Genomic DNA, 19,551 nt, shown 5'->3' on the forward strand with positions numbered 1-19,551 from the left:
CCTATAAAGTGGGGGAAATTGAGGCAAAGAGCGATGAAGTGGCTTGCCCAAGTTGCAGAGCCAGTGGGGGTGGACCCGGAATTCGAACCCAGGTCCTCAGACTCCAGAGCCTATTTTCTTATGCTCTCTGCTGTCCCTTGGGGTGTGGGAAGTGATGGACGGGATTTTTTTTTTAAGGAAGCTTTAGATTACAAATACGTTACTTAGAAATACAGGGGGATTGCCATATACGGCCATCCCCTCCCCCTCCCACACTTCTCCTTTCATTCGTGCGATACATTTATGACAATTGATGAACACATATTGAAGCACTGCTACTAACCATGGACTGTAGTTTACATAATGGTTAGTTTGCACCGCCCAATTTTATAGGTTTTGACAAAATGTATAATGGCTTCTATCCATCACTGCAATGTCATGCAAAAAAATTCCAATATGCCATGTTAAACCTATTACTCCCTCTCCCTCCCCTCAGAACCTCTGGTGACCACTGTCTTTATATCAATGTTACAGGTTCTTCCATTAATAGAATAATGATAAGTCTATTTCAGCCTTAGGAGGTAGTTGCATACCCCTTATGTTTGTTCATTGAGTATTTGCAGATGGTGATGCCCACTCTGTTTGAAAGGGGCTTAGAGCCATGGTGGATGGAACAGTCTTGCTTGCAGTTGTAGATACTCTCTGTTTTTTGGGATGGGTGTTGTGGCCGTTTGATATTATTGATGAATTCCAGAAAGAAATACTGGATTATGCTTGTAAACTGATCTTTTCCTCTGGGCATATGAGATTATATTGGATTCATAGGTTTACTTGAGTAGGTAATGATGTCAACCACTTGGCCCTTTGGTGGGTGGGACTCACAGATAAAAGACATGGGAAAGGACAGAGTTGGGGGTTCTTAATGTTGGAGTTTTGATGTTGGAGTTTGATGCTAGTCTTAAACTGGGGCCCTGGGGAGAGAGACAGAGCCATAAACATAATAATCTATAGCTGACCTTGTGGAGAGAGGCAAAGCCTAGAGAGCGTCATAGTCTACAGCTGACCTTGTAGAGAAAACAGAGGAGCTGAGCCCAGAGGAACCCAGGAACTCTGAAACCTCGTGGATGTTGGCAGCCATCTTGCTCCAATACGTGAAAATATACATTGATGAGGGAAGTAACTTATGCTTTATGGTCTGGTATCCGTAAGCTCCTACCCCAACTAAATACCCTTTATAAAAACCAACCAATTTCTGGTATTTTGCATTAGCACCCCTTCAACTGAATAATACAGGTGCTGTCCATCATCATCCTTTTGTTAGTTGACTTGGGCAAGTCCAATGAACTGGAGAGTAGATGTTACAACTCTGCTGAGATTCAGGGCTCAACTGGCATGTGAACAGCCCAAAAATTTAAGTCTCTGGGACATATATTTAATGAGTATAGTGCTAATTATATGTTCAAATGAAAAGGGCAGAAGAGCCATGGGTAGGGAAATTAGGAGTCTAACTCTGTTACATTGGGGAGCAAAAATTCCAAAGTAAGGCCCGCTGACAGGGTGCCAAATTCCTGAGATTGTCTGCTCTGGTTATAGTGCCTGGATGTCTCTAGAGCCCTCAGGAGCCCTGCTGTTTGAGGCACTGTTTACTGTGGCCATCAATGAGATCCTGCTGAGATGTGCATAAGCAGAACCTCTAGAGTGACCTCCAGAGTCGCTTTGAAATCTCTTAGCCATAAAAACTCATTTGGGGAAATGAATGTGGCTCAAGCATTTGGGTTCCCATTTATCATATGGCAGGGCCAGGGTTCAATGCCCTGGGCCTCCTGGTGAAGGCAAGCTGGCCTGCATGGTGAGCTGGCCCACACAGGAGTGCTGCCAATGTGGAGAGCTGGTACAGTAAGATGACACAACAAGAGACACAGAAGAGAGACAATAAGAGAAGTAGCAGAACAGGGAGCTGAGGTGGTGCAAGAGAATTCTGTACCATTCTCTCCCACTCCTGAGGGTCCCAGTATTGGTTCCCAGAGTCTGAACACAAGCAGACACAGAAGAACGCACAGCAAGTGAATAGAGAGAGTAGACAACAGCGGTGGGGTGGGGGGGAGGGGGGGGAAAAAGAAATAAATATTTTTTTAAAAAACTCACTTGTATTTACTATTTCCCCTTTTTGATCAAGGTCTTTTTCCAAATGCATCACTAGTCTGTGCCTGGTAACAATCCCATGGTGCCAGGGAGGCTCATCCCTGAGAGTCATGTGCCATGCCAGTTGGGAGGGGGTTACGTAGTGCATTTATGTACTGAGTTTGGCTTAGAGAGAAGCCACATTTGAGCAACAAGGAGGCTTTCAGGAAGTAACTCTTAGGCTATATATAATTGTAGGCTAAGTTGCAATTTCAGAAGAAAAGATTCATAAGTACAACCATCAATATCAAGGGCCTGATGTAATGGTCTGTCCTCCTTTGCTAAGCACTGCCCATGTACTTGGGGGATTCTTGTGGCTCTATTAGAGAATGTAGCAGGACTTCCCAGGATGGGAATTCAATATTCTTTAAGTTATTGTCTGGGTCTCCATCCATCAAGACAATTCCCTGTGACCACTTGATCATATTCCTATGCCATAAAGACACACCCCAGGTGTAAACCTCCCCACACAACTCCCCATCACCAACACTGATCCTCCCCTGCCACAGCCGTGACCCTTCTGTGATCCAAAACCTCCCTAAAAACAAAGTAAAAAAATATAAGAAAATAAAATCATGATAAGCGTAAATAACAAATACAAAAAATTTTTAAATTTTTTTAATTTAAAAAATAAGAATAAAATTTTTTTTCATTGTGTCTTTCATCACTATAAGATCCATGGGACTGTGAGAGGGGTTAGAGGAAGGAGAAGGTAAATTCTGGGGATTTGTAGGTCTGTGGTTAAAAATACGATGGTGGGAATGTTCTTTTGGCAAATGGGGCTGGGGAAGGTTACAGGTGCAGGGTGTCTGGAATGGGGGGATATGTGGGATAAGGTGCACCTAGGGCGTGCTTCTGTGTAACATGAAAGTGTTCATCTTGTTATAGCATGTTATCAGTGGATGGAGACCCACACAGTAAACAAGGAAATATTAAACTCCCATCCTGGCAGTCCTGCTATGTTCTCAGTTAGAAGAGCAAGAATTTCTCAAGAATATAAGCAGTGCCTAATAAAAGAAAACACACCAGTATGTCAAGCCCTTAATATTATTGTATGTAATTTGTTTTTAGATTTTTATTTTTAAATTTATTTCTCTCCCCTTCTCTCCCCTCCCCAGTTGTCTCTTCTCTGTGTCCATTCACTGTGTGTTCTTCTTTGTCTACTTGTATTCTTGTCAGTGGCACCAGGAATCTGTGTCTTTTTTGTTGTGTCATCTTGCTGCATCAGCTCATGTGGTAGGAGGACTCTCTATCCATTGAGCCACATCCGCTTCCCGATTGCATTAATTTTGAAACTTATTCTTCAAAAATTGAAACTTAGTGGTTACCATAGGTTATGAGGGGAGGAGAAGGAAGAACAGAATCGATGGAAACAGGGCATTTCTAGGGCATTGGAATTGTTCCACATGATCTTGCAATGACGGATATAGGCCATTCTAAATTTTGTCTAAACCTATAAAAGTGTACACTGAAAAATGTAAACCATTGACCATGAGTAGCAGCAATGCTTCAATAGTTGTAAATCAGTTGTAAAAAACGTACCATACACATGGAAAATGTTATTAACAGGGGGAAGTGGAGGGGAGGGGGATGGGTATATGGGAATCCCCTATATTTTCCACGTGACTTTTCTATAACCTAATGCTTCTTTGAAGATAAAGTGAAAAAAATAAGAGACTGGGGGAACACACGGGATTTACTTTTTTATTCTTTGTGTCTTCAAAGCTGCAAGAGGTTGTTGACCAAGCTGTGTCAGATCTCGCCAATAAGACTCTGTGGGAAACAGGAGAGAAGAGAGAAGTTGCAGCCACGGCTACGCGCGTTCTCCGGGATGTGGAGTCGAAAGCCCTGGAAACTGCTCTGTCTGCTCCAGAGCAGCCAGTTCTGAAAGTCCAAAACAGCACCGTGGGTAAGGAGATGTTAGGACTTGGCAACAATGAGGTCTTGTTTACTAGCTGGGATCTGGGCCAAGCAATTACCAAAAAAATCAGAAATGCACTGCCTGGGTCCATTGAGATAAAGTTCTAGGAAAATGCAAGCTAATCTATGGTGACAGCAAGCACTGATGGGGCCAGGGAGGAGGGAGGGAAGGATGACCGACGACAAAGGGTGTGAGGAATTTAGGTGGAAGCTCTTGGGGACGATGGACTGTCCACCGTCTTCGTGGTGGCGATGTTCACAGCTGTAGACATGCAACAAGCATCATCAGATTCGGGGAGCCACTTTAGCTCAGTGGTTGGGTGCCTGCTTGACAGTATGAGGTCCTGGGTTCAATCCCCAGTACCTCCAAAAAAGAAAAAGAAAAAAAATATATATGTATATATATATATCACTGGGTTGTATGCCCTGACTATGTGCAAGTAATGGCACATCAATCTATCTCGAGAAAGAGGCTTTAAAAAAAAAAAGTTGCCAACAATGTCTAATCCTTTTTCTGGGCTTTTAGCTTTCAGGCAGGAGCTTTTTGAAAATCAAATGCCTAATTTTCTATTTTGTTTTAATTTTTTTTCTTTGAGGTTTTTTTTATGACCTCTATTTTTTTTTTAATGTGACATTCAAATAATTTAAGAGGTTCTCATATACCCCCCATCCCTCCTCACCCCACTCCTCCCACATCAACAACCTCTTTCATCATCGTGGCACATTCATTGTATTTGGTGAATATATTTTTGGAGCACTGCTGCACCGTGTGGATCATGGTTTACACTGTAGTTGACACTCTCCCCCAGTCCATTCAGTGGTCTATGGCAGGATGTATAATGTCCAGCATCTGTCCTGCAATATCATTTAGGACAACACCAAGTCCTGAAAATGCCCCCACATCACATCTCTTCTTCCCTCTCCCTGCCCTCAGCAACTACTTTCTCCTCCTCAATCTTACAATTTCTTCCATCACTAGTCACAGCAGTTCTATAGTAGAGTATCAGTAATTCCACTCCAATCCATATTTTATTTCTCCATCCTGTGGACCCTGGGATGGTGATGTCCTCTCCACCTGTAGATCAAGAGGGGGCTTAGATTCCACATGGATCATGGATGACAATGCCTAATTTTCGCTTCACTGGAATCTGAACACTTCAGTTCAAAACGAAACAAATTTCCAAATCACAAATATCACTTATCTATTCCAATTTCTGCATGTCCTAATCATTTCATCTTGGGTCTCAGCCTGGCCTCACTGAGCTTCTGTAAAATGAGGATAATTACAGTACATGCAAGCAACGTCTTCAGAACTGGAGGTAGCAGTTGCTATAATTATGATTATTCTATCCTTCCATGCTTTATTGCTATAAATTTTTATTAAAATAACATTTTTCTTTATTATTTTGTTACCTACTTTTTTCTCTTTTCTTAAACACACCCGAAAGAAGACAGATGGAATAAGAAACCATCACCCAACGTCAGCAACCACTAATTCACCCCCCATCGTGTGCCATCATCCTCTGAAACTAAATATTTTCGTAAACTTCTTTCTTGGGCTCAGTTATTCCATGACTTCATTTTGATTGGAAGCATGGTTTCCCCATTAGAGGCATCTGCCCTCACTTATCTTACCAATTCTTTCTTGTCGGACATCTACATAAGTTCCCATTTTTCACCTTAACACTGGTGCTATGAACAGTTACAGCTAAGTCTGCCCTCTCTGGGGAGCCAATGTAGCTCAGTGGTTGAGTGCCTGCTTCCATGTACGAGGTCCAGGGTTCAATTTCCAGTTCCTCTTTAAAAAAAATCTGCCCTCTCATCCTTGATTCTTTACATATAAATATATATATTATTTATTTTTAAAAGATACATATATATTATTTATTATTTATTTTTAAAAGTTACATAGATCACACAAAATGTTACATTAAAAAATATAGGAGGTTCCAATATGCCCCACTCCCCATACCCCCCACTCCTCCCACATCAACAACCTCTTTCATCATTGTGGCACATTCTTTGCATTTGGTGAATACATTTTGGAGCACTGCTGCATGCATGGATTATAGTTTACATTGTAGTTTACACTCTCCCCCAGTCCATTCAGTGGGTTATGGCAGGATATATAATGTCCTGCATCTGTCCCTGCAATATCATTTAGGACAAGTCCAAGTCCTGAAAATGCCCCCATATCACACGTCTTCTTCCCTCTCCCTCCCTTTGGCAACTCATATGGCCTCTGTCTCCACATCAATGATATAATTTCCATTGCTAGAGTCACAATAATTCTATAGTAGAATACCAGTAAGTCCACTCTCTTCTCATCCTTGCTTCATTGCAGAGAATAAATTCCTAGAAGCAGAATAGTTGTCTTAAGAGCATTAACCATGTGTTTTCAGTTGCTTTCTAATAGTGATGTTGGTTTGAGGTAAACCATTTATAATGTATGACTCCACTGATCTATAGCCTGGGCTTAGGGGGCAGCTAATCAAAACCAGAGGTATTGTCTATGAACTATTTATAGCATAAAACATCTATCTTGACTGGAAGGATTAAAACTGTAATTGGCATGCCATTGTTATTCTTTACATATTACAGAATGCCAGCAAGAGGTCACCATGTTCTGTAGTATTTCATTTTTTTTTTTAAGTTTGGACTGAAATATAGAGGCTTTGGGGTGTGAAAAACACATCCTCACCATGGTTATTTATGTAGGTGGGCAGATAAAGAGAGACAATCTCTATGGCCTCCATATAATTGCAGTATTCAAAAAGCTGTGAGTGCCAGGGGAATGGATGTAGCTCAGTGGTTGAGCACCTGCACTGCATGTATGAGGCCTGGGTTAAATACCTGGTACCTCCTTAAAAGAAAATGTGTGTGTTCCAAATGCATGGTGTTAATAATAGGGGAGATGTACGGAGAGAAAAAAACAAACAAACATACCAGCGAAGCAGATGTGGCTTAAGTGATTGGGCTCCCGCCTGCTGTATAGGAGGTCCTGGGTTCGAATCCCAGGGTCTCCTGGTGAAGACAATCTGGCCTGCACCACCGCAGAGAACTGAGATGGCGAGCCCAAACAATGCGGGGTGGGAATAAATAAATAAAGTAGAATAAATGAATAAAGTAAAATAAATAAATCTTTTTTTTAAAAAAAACATAGCAAATGTAAGCTATGGACCATAGCGGTTAGCTTTGATGATGTTCTTTCATAATCTATAACGAATGTCCCACAACAATGCAAGGTGCTGGTGGAGGGGTGATGTATGGAAAGTCTACACATTAGGCATTACTGTTCTGTAAGCTCACAACTTCTCTAATAAAAATTTTAAAAATGAAACGGTGGGTGCCATATGGTGGAAGAAAGGAAAACGTTAGGAGCAGCGCAGTGGTTTGGGGCAATGCCATAGGTGATACTGTGACTTGATGAGCCTCTTTTTTGAGTGATTATTCACTTCTCACAGGAGTTTGAAATATTATTCCAGAAAATAAGGCGCTATGTTAATGTAGTAGAGTTCACTGAGTATGTTTGAGGTGCTGTGCTAGAGGATAATAGTTAAGGACGTGGCTTCAGGACTTGGAGACTTCCCCAGCTTCTGAGCTTCAGGCTCTCCCTCCGTATCACAGTCCTCCACGGGGCCGTAGGAGGCTAAGACGTGTGTGTTGTTCTGCAGATGCTTAAAGCTTCTTACACTGTGAGTAAGCTTGCCCATTGCTTTTCACGTCAGCTATTGAAACTCGAGTTGTTACGAACAATTGCTCGGAGGGAACGAAGATTTTCAGCTTGAACGCCCAGATGAACTCACTGGACATCCATTGCCGCGACATCGTCCAGGGAAACCTGCCAGGTACTCGGGCAGCGGCCTTTAGAATCCTCCACACAGAGCAGTGTCATTACGTGAGTCTCGTGGGGGACTTTCCCCGGCGGGCTCTTGCCCAGTGGGTTTGGCACCCTAAACTGTGTCATTCTAGGTGTTTCTTATTTCCTTTTATTTTTAAAAGATTTATTTATTTATTTGGTATTTTTTTTCCTTTAAAAAAATGTCTTTCAAAACCGGACATTTTCCTTTTTTTTTCTTTGTATATTTTATTTTGTTTCCTTAAAGATTTTTTTTTTTAAGATTTATTTATTTCTCTCCCCACCCCCACCCCCACCCCGGTTGTCTGTTCTCTGTGTCTATTTGCTGTGTGTTCTTCTTTGTCCACGTCTGCTGTTGTCAGCGGCACGGGAATCTGTGTTTCTTTTTGTTGCGTCATCTTGTGTCAGCTCTCCGTGTGGGCGGCGCCATTCCTGGGCAGGCTGCTCCCTCCTTCGTGCTGGGCGGCTTTCCTTACGGGGCGGAATCTTTGCGCGTGGGGCTCCCCTACGCGGGGGACACCCCTATTTTATTTTTTGTTGTTTTTGTTTTGTTCTGTTTTGTCTTTATTTTTTAATGTTACATTAAAAAAAATATATGGTCCCCATATAGCCCCCACCCCCCTCCCCCCACCCCTCCCCCCATAACAACAACCTTTCTATATTTTAAATGCTTTATTTTAAATGTTCTAATAGAAATAAAATAGAAATGCCAACATTTTTATATAATCAAAATACCATAAAAGAACACAGTCTTATAACAAGTGCTAAGAGTTCGCAATCAAATACACTTACAAGAAATGTGAATTGCCCGTGTAAAATGCAAACATGTATGTGGTTCTTTTAGTGATTTAATAAGATCATTTAAAAGTAATGCTGGATTTAATAATAACCCGTGACCAGTTAAATACGCTCACAGACGCTTTGTAGCTCCTCCCGTCAAGAGGTGGAATCCATTTCGCCAGTCTTGGAATCCTTTCTAGGCTGTGACTGGCTTTGAATAGAATGTGGGAAAAGCGAACATTTCAGATCCTGGGCCTTAAGGGCTTGTGCCTCCACCTCAGCCCTCTAGGAACGTTTTCCTGAGATGACCTTGCAAGGAAGACGGTGAGAGGCTGTGAGTAGGAACACCAAGTCCCCTGGACGACAGTCCACCACCAGCTGAAAAACTGGACATTTTCTATTCTTCAGCATGGAAGAGATATCTTAGGGTCTGCCTCTTTCTCATGTTGTGTTCATCCAGAAGCAGTAGCCGGAATACGTATAAGGAGTTCAAGAATAAAGAGATTATTTAGGAGATGAGCCCAGGAAGCATCAAGAGGGGAGAAGGGAGGAGGGACAGGGAAGGGAAGGTGCTGGCACAGGTGAGTTAGTGAGCAGTTGTTGGGGCAACGGGCGCTCAACCTGCTGAGGGGTCCCATCCAAGGAGAAGGAGCTCCCTTCCACGAATGGTTGAGGGCTCTTGCCAGTGCCTTCCAGTCTGCCCTACGTGCAGGTCAAATACACATTCACTCAGAGAAGCCCCCAGCACAGAGTTATAGCTTCTTGCAGTAGAGACCAAAGGCATATAAAGAAATAAAGAATGCTGAGGAAATAAGGACAGGTTGCCCAAGGCATCTGCTGCAGCCCATGTAAAAACAAAAGTGAACTGTTATTAATTTTCCTAGTGTTACTTATTTCACAAGAAAAAGCAAAAATTGATAGAGTTTTGTATGGAAACCTCGGGGACTTGGAATCCTTTCCACTCAGTCATCAGAAGGAGAGAGATAAGAAAATATACATGCATGTCGAATATCATTGGCCTCGAAGCAACACTCTGCATTCTATTGGTCAAAACGAGTCACATGACCCCTCCTAGATGCATGTAATGCTGGGAAATGTAGTCGTTGGCTGGGCAGCCATTACCCAGCCATAACTCTATGCTATAGAAAGAGAACACAAGTCCTTGGTGGATGGAAGCCACACTAACCAACCACAAATAGAAATCAGTGACATGATTTTAGTGGCTGACAAAAGTTCAGCCATCCTGATAAGAAACGAAAGGTGCCCCACCCATCCTGCAACTTTAGATGAGAAAAAGGGCTGTTGGTGTGCTCCTCATTAGAGTCTACAAATGTTTGTGCACCACCTGTCATCTAGGACGTGTAGACTCTGTTCTACTGGATAAACACAAACACACACAGCACCAGCTTGCATGGCACTTATTCCTAGTATATACATACTATCTAAACAGAATTGTTCAAGTAGGTTAGAGACCTCATAATGTGATTGCATGTGCCTCCAAGAGCACCTGACATCTCAGGGCCCATAACAAAGCATTTGCCATTCCCCAGATGGGTCTTTCTGTCTCACACCTGAGTCCTTTGCATTGGCTCTTCCCCTGCCAGGAATGCCCGCCACCACTCTTCTGGGTGAACTCTTACTCTTCTCTCAACACAGCTCGAGTGTCACCTCCTCCATGATGCCTCCAGGATTGCCCATTTCCATCACAGCTCCAGAGTGAGACTCTGCCTCCTTTGTGCCCTCCTAGCATCTTGAACCTGCCTTTTCCTGGCGTTCATGTGCTGTCTTGTGTTGTCACTATTTAGGGACGTAACCCTGTCTCCCCACCGTGCTGGCTCTCTTTCTCTCTATAGCCACCTTCAGGCGCACAGTACTGGAGAACAGGGACAGATGCTCTTGGAATCAAATTGGCCCGTAGGCTGTGGTCGCAACTTTCCTCATGAGAGAAAAGAACCCACTGGTGAATACCGGACAAGCTCATGAAGGAACATTTCTTTGTCCTTCTGGCAGTGCCTCAAGCAAGGTTTCCCGACCTTGGCACAACTGACGTTGCAACCGGATCGTTTTTTTGAAAGTGGGAGCTGTCCCGAGCATTGTAGGATGTTTAGCAACATCCCCGGCCTGTGCCTCCAAGATGCCGGTAGCCCCACGGCCCTGGGAAAGACAACCAGAAATATTCCCAGAATTGTCGATGTCCCCAAAGGGGGCAGAATTGTCCTGGCTGAAAGCCACTGCTCTAAAGTGACTTTACCTTTACCGCCAAAACTGGGCACTTTTAAGAGCGCAGTGGGGTGCTATTAAAATTAAACCAATCCCACAATAACAACATCCTTAATTAGTATGGGACATTTGTTACAACTGATGAACACCTATTGAAGCACTGCTAACAACCAGGGACCACAACTGTCATTGTAGGTTTTGCTTTGTCCAGCACAATTTTGTAAGTTATGACGAAATATACAATGGTCTATAAACATCAATGGAATGTTACGCAGGAGAAATCCAATGGCCCCAAAATGCCCCATGTTACATCTATTCTTCCCTCTCCCATCCCCCAGAAACTCTGATGGAAAATGCCATTATATCAATGACAAGAGTTCTTCCATCGCTAAAATAAAATAAGTCTATAGCATAATAGAAAAAAAAAATTATGCCAGGATGCCAGGTATGAAGTGGGACAGTCAGCAGCAAATTGTGATGTCTAATCGCATGAATTCCACTCCCTGAATAAATAGCTCCGTGCCACGGGGTCCACCTCGGAAACCTCAGCCGTCACTCTTCTCCTTTCAGTTCATGATTTCATTCTCACGTCGGAATAGTTCATCTCAAAACAAAAATCAATTTCTAGGCATAACAGGCTGATCTGTCACCTGTAGCTGTTTTCTAACCACTTCCAACTGTTTCGTTCTCATGGGTAGAAAGTGCCATTAAATTAGAAAAATAGAAGTGAATCTCTTACTTTTGGCCCCCTGGGCAAAGCCAGAGAAGCTTAATTAGAGAGAGCTGCTAAGTGACAGCTGGGATTTGAACCCAGAAGCCCACTCTCTAAACACACTCTTTGCAGTGCAGCCTTCTCAGCAGCCACAAAGAAAGGCAAATGTTTACTGACGCATAAACATGTTCATACTATATTATCAAATATATGCATATATATCTTATTGGTGCATAAATAGATATCATGTATACATCCCTATTAATACACAATAAATTATATATTAATACATGACAAAAAGACATCCTGTGCACATATTTTTATTCTATTTAAGTATGTGTCCCCCCAGGCAGTGAGGGAAAAGACATCCACACAAATCCAGGAATAAAGATCTTTGTTTTCCAAGGAATTTATCAACTAGTAAGTGAGGGAATTCATTTACAATCACAGGTCTGTAATTAAGAAAGAGGAGATGTCTTCTCAATTTTATAAAGGTTTCTATCCAAACCTTCTGGCCAGTTTGCTTATCTTCAGTCATTGGCAAAGTTCATTTATATGGAATGATTTGTTCCCAATTAGGGTACATAACTGAGGTATCAAACGTGCCCTGCTCTCTCCTCAGCTAACACATTGAAAAACAAGGCAGGGAGTGGCTGTGGCTGAAGCAATTAGGCTCCCGTCTACCATATGGGAGGCCCGGGGTTCGTTCCCGGGGCCTCCTGGTAAAGGCGATTTGGCCCGCCATGGAGAGCTGAGAGCAGACAAGTGCAAGTAACAAAGGGAGGAATAAATAAATAGATTTCTTTTAAAAAGCAATAAAATTAGAAATCAAATCCAGTGTTGTCTTTGATTGACAAGCTCTAGAGATGATGAGAAAGGAAAGAATATGTGAGCAGAAGGTACTTTTTTAAATCCAGAGTGAGAAATAATTTCACTACGTTAGGATGAACTACGAAATTCAACGAATGGCAAATTCTGATGTAAACTAATGGTTAATAATTTAAAAGCATCATTTTAATAACATTGTAATAAAAGCACCCCTCTATTGTAAAGTGTTAGTAATAGGGACAATCGTGTGTGAGGAGTGGGAAATGACACAGGAACTCTGTACTTTCTGCACGGTTTTTCTGTAAACCTACCTGCTCTAACGGGAAGGGGAAAAAAATCAATGCGTGCCTCCTCCTCTTAGTCTCAGCGTCTCCAGGACTTCAGGCTGCATATTGATGTATGTAAAATAGACGCTAAAAAAAGAAAAAGAGTCCTCTGCTTAAAACCTTTCAGTGGTTTTCCGCTGGCCTTAAAACAAAAGGCCGTTGTGTATTTTGTCATAACCTACAAACCTGGGCAGGACAGAGTGTGACCTGCGCTGCGAGCTGCACCCCGTGGCTGGTGGCAGTGCGTCAGCTACGTCTCCATCACCTGTAAGCAACGCACTAAGGAAGGGTGTGGTTGAGGTGGGAAAGTATGGGAGGGGGGAGCAGGGGGCGATATGGGAATCCCTTATGTTTTTCACGTAATCTAAAGCTTTTTTAAAAATTAAAAAAATAACTTAAAAAGTAAAAGCTCAGATCCTCCCTCCCCACAACCCAGACAGCCTCAAGCACTTTGCCCCCAGGGTCCTCTCCCTGCCGTCACCTCCTCCCCATCCCTCTCACTCAGCGGCCCCAGAAGCACTGGCCTCCTCGCTGTTCCCTGAAAGATTTTCCCCTGTTATTTCCTCCTCTTAGAAAATCCCTGCCTCCTTTCATTCAGAGAGGCTGTCTGAAAACTGCCTAAACAGCAGCCCCCTGCCTCTCTCTGTCCCCCTGCACTACTTAGTTTTCTCTGTAGAACCGATCACTCTCTGCTATATATCTTTATTTATTTGTTTATGGTTTTTTGCCTGCCTCCCACCCCAGAAAGTGAGACCCATGAGAACAGAAACTTTATTTTGTTCTTCCACCGTATCCCTGGAACATAGAGGCAATTCTGTTTTTTAAAATGTCAGATAAATAGGATTTCTGTTTGTATTATTTACTTCTAGATCTGAATCACATATATATTATAGAGAGAGACAAAAAGGAAATAATTAGGAGAGTGGATGTGGCTCAAGCAGTGGGGTGTCTGCCTACCACATGGGAGGTCCCGGGTTCCGTTTCCTGCGCCTCCTAAAAGAAGGCAAGCAGAGACAACGAGCAGACACAAGAAGCAGATATACTGAGCAGACAGAAGAGGGAGCCATCTCGGGGGGTAGGGGGAAAAAAAGGAATTAGTATCAGTGATAAAAAGAAAGGAAGCTGTGATACGTGCTACAACATGGATGAAACTCAAAAACGTGATGCTGCATTCAAAAAGCCCTCCAAGAGTTTATGATCTATTGGGAAAATAGGATTCAATTCACATGAAACAATTAGGCGGTAAAATTCTCATCAGCATGGCAGGGACTGCACTTGAAATATGAGTTCAGAGAAAGAAGTGTCAGGATGGGAAGTGGGAGAGGGAAGGCTGGATTTGAGCTGGGTCTGAAAAGATGAGTTGAATTTGCATAGGAAGAGCATGGAAGGAAGATGAATTTCCCAGGAAGTTCCTGAGGACGGGTGTGGAGATGAGGGGGCTGTGGCAAGTGTGGGGAAGGAAGGTTCTCCTTGAGAAATTGTGGGAGGGAGGAGCAAGGAACAAACAGTAACACGTTTTGTCTTGATTTTGTATATATAAGTAAATAAATATACATATTTTTAGTAGGTACCAGGGATTGAACCCTGGACCTCATACAGGGAAGGAGGCGCTCAACCACTGAGCTACACCTGCTTCCTTGTATTTGTTTTCTTATTTACTTATTCAGAGGCTTTTCAAAGAGATTGCTTATTTTTAACACCTGAACCTTGCTTAATCATTCTGCATTGAGTTCCTTTTCTTTAAATATTTTATTTTTGAATGATTTCAAATTTACAAAGTAATACAAAACCCATACAGAGAACTCCAATAAACACCTCTCCCCTGGATACCCAGAATCATCAATTTTAACATTCTGCCACATTTCACATTTGGCAATGCCAACACTTTTTTTAAAAAAGCTATTTAGATTACGTAACACATAGCTAAAAAATGTAGGGGATTCCCATATGCCCCACTCCCTCCCCCTCCTATACCTTCTCACATAAACAACATCCTTCCTTAGGGTGGTACGTTTGTTACGATCGATGGAAACATATTGGCGCATTACCGCTACGTATGGATTATAGTTTACATTGTAGTTTAAACTAGCTCCCGCACAATTTTGTAAGTTATGGCAAGATATATAATGGTCTGTATCTGTGTCATTGCAAAGTTATTCAGGAAAATGCCCTCATATTACACCTCTTTTCCCCCTCTTTCCCCTCCGAATCTCCAGTGGCCACTGGCCTCCACGTCAATGATAAAAGTTCTTCCATTCCTAGAATAACAATAAGTCTATAGTAGAATAACAGTATGTCTACTTTAGTCCATCTTCATCCCTCAATCCTGAGGATTCAGGGATGGTGATGCCCACTCCACCTCTAGTTGAGAGGGGGCTTCGATCCCATGGGCAGAGGGAGGGAACTCTCTTGTTTGCAGTTGTAGGCTCTCTGTTCCTTGAGATGGTCGTTGTCCATCATCATCTCCTTGTTAGTTGTCCTGGGTGAGTTCAATGAACTGGAGAGTAGGTGTTGCAACTCTGTTGAGATTCAGAGCCCAACTGAATGCCAGCACCTATAAAGACTTAACTTTTCCATTTCCTCAGGTCCCAATGCAGTTGCCTTTATCTCATACTCTTCTCTTGGGGACATCATAAACGCGAATTTTTTTGAAGAGATGGAGGAGAAAGATCGTGTTTACCTCAACTCCCATGTAGTGAGTGCTGCTATTGGACCTCAAAGGAACATTTCTCTCTCCAACCCTGTCACTATGAGTTTCGAGAATGTGAAGGTGGGTCAAATCTCCATTTGGGCTTGTTTGGATTTCATGATGAACAACTAGCCAGCAGGTCTAGACCTGTGTTTTCCAATATGGTAGCTCCAAATCACACTGAGCATTTGAAGTGTGAATGGTCCAAGTTGAGACATGCTGTAAGAGTGAAACACACAGAAAATTTCTAAGGCTAGAAATGAACATGAGAAAGTAAAATATAAAAATGTTTACATCAATTACATGTTAGAAGGATAATAGTTTGGAACTAGTGGGTTAAACCAAATATAGTATTAAAATCAACTTCACTGTTTTACTCTTCTGCTTTTGTAATGTGGCTAGTAGAAAACTTTAACTCGCATAAGTGGCTCACTTGATATTTCTATGGGACAGCACTATTCTAGGGCATGGAATTATTTTAACTGCAGGTACTTCATAAATCTGTGAAATTTGAACTGAGAAATAATATTCATTCTCACTCAGAAGCCTGATAGTAACGGCTAAGACTAACTCAATAAAAAAAGAATGTTTATTTAATCCTATTGCCATTCTTGTTCTCTATCCAAAGGCAGAAGGATCAACAGTCAGAAGTACACACAATTCAGGGGTTCTTAACACAATTCAGGAGTCCACAGACCCCCCCAAGGGTTCCATGGAAAGATTTCAAGGGGTCCATGAGCTTGAACCACAAAAAAATCAACTTACTATCTTTATTTTCTCTGACCTCTAACTGACATTTAGCATTTCCTTCACTTATGAATCAATGCCATAAATTACACCATTCATTTCATATCACATTCCAGTTGCATACCTTGAAAAATTGCTTACTCTCATCCATACTTTGAAATTAAGGTAGTTGTTAGGCCCAGCGCTAGTTGAGTGTCATAACACTACCTGCCGCTACATTCTGAGAAGGGGTCAGTGCTTGTCACCTATCTGACACAGAGGTCCATGGAACAAGAAAAGTTAAGAACCCCTGACATAATTGAATTATTTTGCTCCTTTCCCTTTCAATTCTGTTAAGAAAATTAGAGTTAAGGGAGAAACAGTGGGGAAAGGAAAATTTTCTCTACGTAGTGCATATATAAAACTTAGGTATAGAAATTTATATTTATGGCAAGGGGGTGTGGCAAGAAGTCTGGGGATGGCCCCATTGGTTATCAAAGCACATGAGGCCCCCAAACTCTCCTTGGCCCCATAAAGTGATACTCTGGAAGGCCTGAGAACAAAAAGAGGTGATGGAAGGTTCTCTCCTTGTGACTTGTCTTTCCTTTCCCACCCTTCTCGTTGAAAGAGGGTGTCTTCTTTCGTGAAGGCTCAGGCAAACAATTGGTATGGGGGGGCAGGGAAATTTGGCTTATGGAATGTCACCATTTCCAAAGCACCACAAATGGGTGAGTTAAAACAACAGAAATTTATTGTCTCACATCTGAAGGCCAGAAGTCCAACGTCAAGGGACAGGAGAGCCACACTCCATTTGAAACCTGTAGGGGAAGAGCCTTCGTTGCCTCTTCCAGCTTCTGGAGTTTTCCAGCCATCCTAGATGTTCCTTGACTTATAGTTGCATGACTTCCATCTCTGCCTCCGTTGTCACATGGCCTTACCTACCGTGTCTGTGTCCAAATTTCACTCTTCTTATGAGGACACTTGGGAAGCAGATGTGGTCAAGTGATTGGGCTCCCATCTACCATATGGGAGATCCAGGGTTCGATTCCTGGGGTTTCCTGGTAAAGGAAAGCAGGCCCATATGGTGAGCAGGCCCAAGCCGAGAGCTGGCACAGTAAGATGAAGTAACAAAAAGAGAAACAGAATAAGAGATGCAGCAGGCCAGGGAACTGAGGGGGTGCAAGCGATTGAGCACCCCTCTTCACTCAGGAAGGTCCCAGGATCAGTTCCCAGTGCCACCTAAAGACAAGACAAGCAGACACAGAAGAATGCACAATGAATGGACACAAAGAACAGACAATGGGGCCGGGGGAGGGGGAGGTGGTAAATAAAAAAAATAAATCTTTTGAAAAAAAAAAAAGTACCCTGGTTATCTAGGATCAGGAGCCACCCTAGTCCAGTGGCCTAACTGGACACATCTTCAAAGACCCTCAGTCCAAAGAAAGTCACATTCATAAGACCGGGGGTTGGAACTTCAACATAGCTTTTGGGGTGACACAATTCAAGCCATAACAGAGAGCAGAGGGTCTTTGCAGGGAAATGGTGTGTGAGCCTCAGAATTGGTTTTTGTTTGACTCCCACGGTGAGGGACAAGGTCTTAAGACCAATGGAATATCATAAAATGCTGCTCTCCGAGAGTCTTGTCCTTGTTGTAAATTGTACAGGAGCCCCAATACAAGGGACAGGGATCCTGGAAGCCGTCGTCTTCAGTAAACCGTGGGGTTATTTGGGTCCTCTCCTCCATGTGTTATCCAATATGGCGCCCAAGCATAGACCAGCACTCTGAGAGTTGTCCCACCTGGCAAAGAAATTCATAAACTCTTTCTTATTTTCAGAAAATTCCCAGGAGCAAAAGGGCCTTCTGTGTCTACTGGAAAACCACCGAGGAAGGCAGCCACTGGTCCACGGATGGCTGTCTCCTGGTCCATGCGAACGAAAGCCACACTACATGCCAAGTGTCCCACCTGTCCAGTTTTGCCGTCCTTGTAGCCTCCCGGAGGCAGGTACAACGTCAACCAATCATTCCTCCAGCAAATACCTTCTGAGCCCCTGCCAGAGAGCTCTCTGTTACGAAGAAAATGCAAACAAGCAAGTGACTGGAGAGATTGGGGAAAGCGAAATACTTTAGAGTGGTCAAAGAAGGCCTGTAGGAGAATTAAATATTTGGCCTAAATTGGAATAGTAAGAGTTTGTAGTTCTACAACGTGGATGAACCTGGGAAACCTTCTAATAAGTGGGGGGGGGGGGGGGGGGGAGAAGCTACATTCAAAAGAATATGAATTACATTCATATGCCATGATTCCTTCGTGGGAAATGTCCAGGATAGGTACATTCATAGAGACAGAAGGGAGGTCAGTGGTCACCAGGGGCCGTGTGGGGAAGATGGGGAGGGACTGGTAATGGGTACGGGGTTTCCTTGTGGGAGGATGAAAAGTTTTGGAACTAGAGAGTGGTGATGGCTGTGAAATATAGTGAATGTACTAAATACCAATATTTGTACACTCTAAAATGGTTATTTTTATGTTTTGTGAATTTCACCTTAATAAAAAAAAAGTCAGTAGAAGAAGTTCTCCAGAAAGACAAATTGTGTGTGTAAAAAGGGCCTAAGGAAAGAACAAGTGGGCGTGTTCCACAACGAAGCGTGACTGGAGCAGAGTGAATGTGGGGAAGGAAAACGAGATGAGGTTGGCGAGGTGAAGGGGGGTTAGAATGTGTAAAATTTTGTCCACCGTGGTCAGGATTTAGATTTCATTTAGAAGACGGTAGGGGATTTTCATCAGGGATGTCACATATTTACGTCATTAGAAGATCCCTTTGTCCCCTGAGTCAGGAATGGACTGTGGAGTAGCAGGAGAAGATGGCGGCTGGGTGTTGGGAGGTATCACAGAGTGGGTAAGAGGGGGTCAGCCTGGGACTTATCCTAGAGATGGGCTCAGAGGAACTTAGAGGACTTCTATCCCACCCACCCCCACCCCACTCCTGGAGAAGAGAAATCTCTGACTTCTCCTATTGTCACAGGACAGAAGAGAAGCCAAAATGGGGTTAAAAACATATAATGCTTTTTAAACTTATCATTACATTTATGAAATTCATCTATGAGTTGGGCTTTGCCATGGCTCAGCCATTTTCCTCTTTTTTTTTTAAGATTTATTTTTTAAATTTCTTCCCCCCGCCCCCCCCCCCCCCCCCCCGCCCCACACACACCCTGCCCGTTGTCTGCTCTCTGTGTCCATTCCCTGTGTGTTTTTCTGCATCTGCTTGCATTGTCAGGCGGCACTGGGAAACTGCATCCCTTTTCTTCTTGTGTCATCTTGCTGCATCAGCTCTCCAA

The 19,551-nt window shown here is 43.0% G+C and overlaps 1 protein-coding gene across 2 annotated transcripts in view; it reads left to right on the top strand.

Annotated features, from left to right (window-relative positions):
• LOC101411537 (adhesion G protein-coupled receptor E3-like) overlaps positions 1 to 18,479 on the top strand; it is a 74,411-nt gene extending 55,932 nt beyond the window's left edge. For both annotated transcript variants that reach the window (XM_071212772.1, XM_058290482.2), the window contains exons 6-9: positions 3,886 to 4,069; positions 7,809 to 7,928; positions 15,391 to 15,575; positions 18,056 to 18,479. In XM_071212772.1, the coding sequence (XP_071068873.1) occupies positions 3,886 to 4,069; positions 7,809 to 7,928; positions 15,391 to 15,575; positions 18,056 to 18,265 (699 nt within the window). In that variant the 3' untranslated portion in view covers positions 18,266 to 18,479. The remainder of the gene's footprint in view (positions 1 to 3,885; positions 4,070 to 7,808; positions 7,929 to 15,390; positions 15,576 to 18,055) is intronic.
• The last annotated feature ends 1,072 nt before the right edge of the window (positions 18,480 to 19,551 follow it).

Source organism: Dasypus novemcinctus, chromosome 30 (assembly GCF_030445035.2).
Source record: "Dasypus novemcinctus isolate mDasNov1 chromosome 30, mDasNov1.1.hap2, whole genome shotgun sequence".
NCBI classification, from domain to species: Eukaryota; Metazoa; Chordata; class Mammalia; order Cingulata; family Dasypodidae; genus Dasypus; species Dasypus novemcinctus.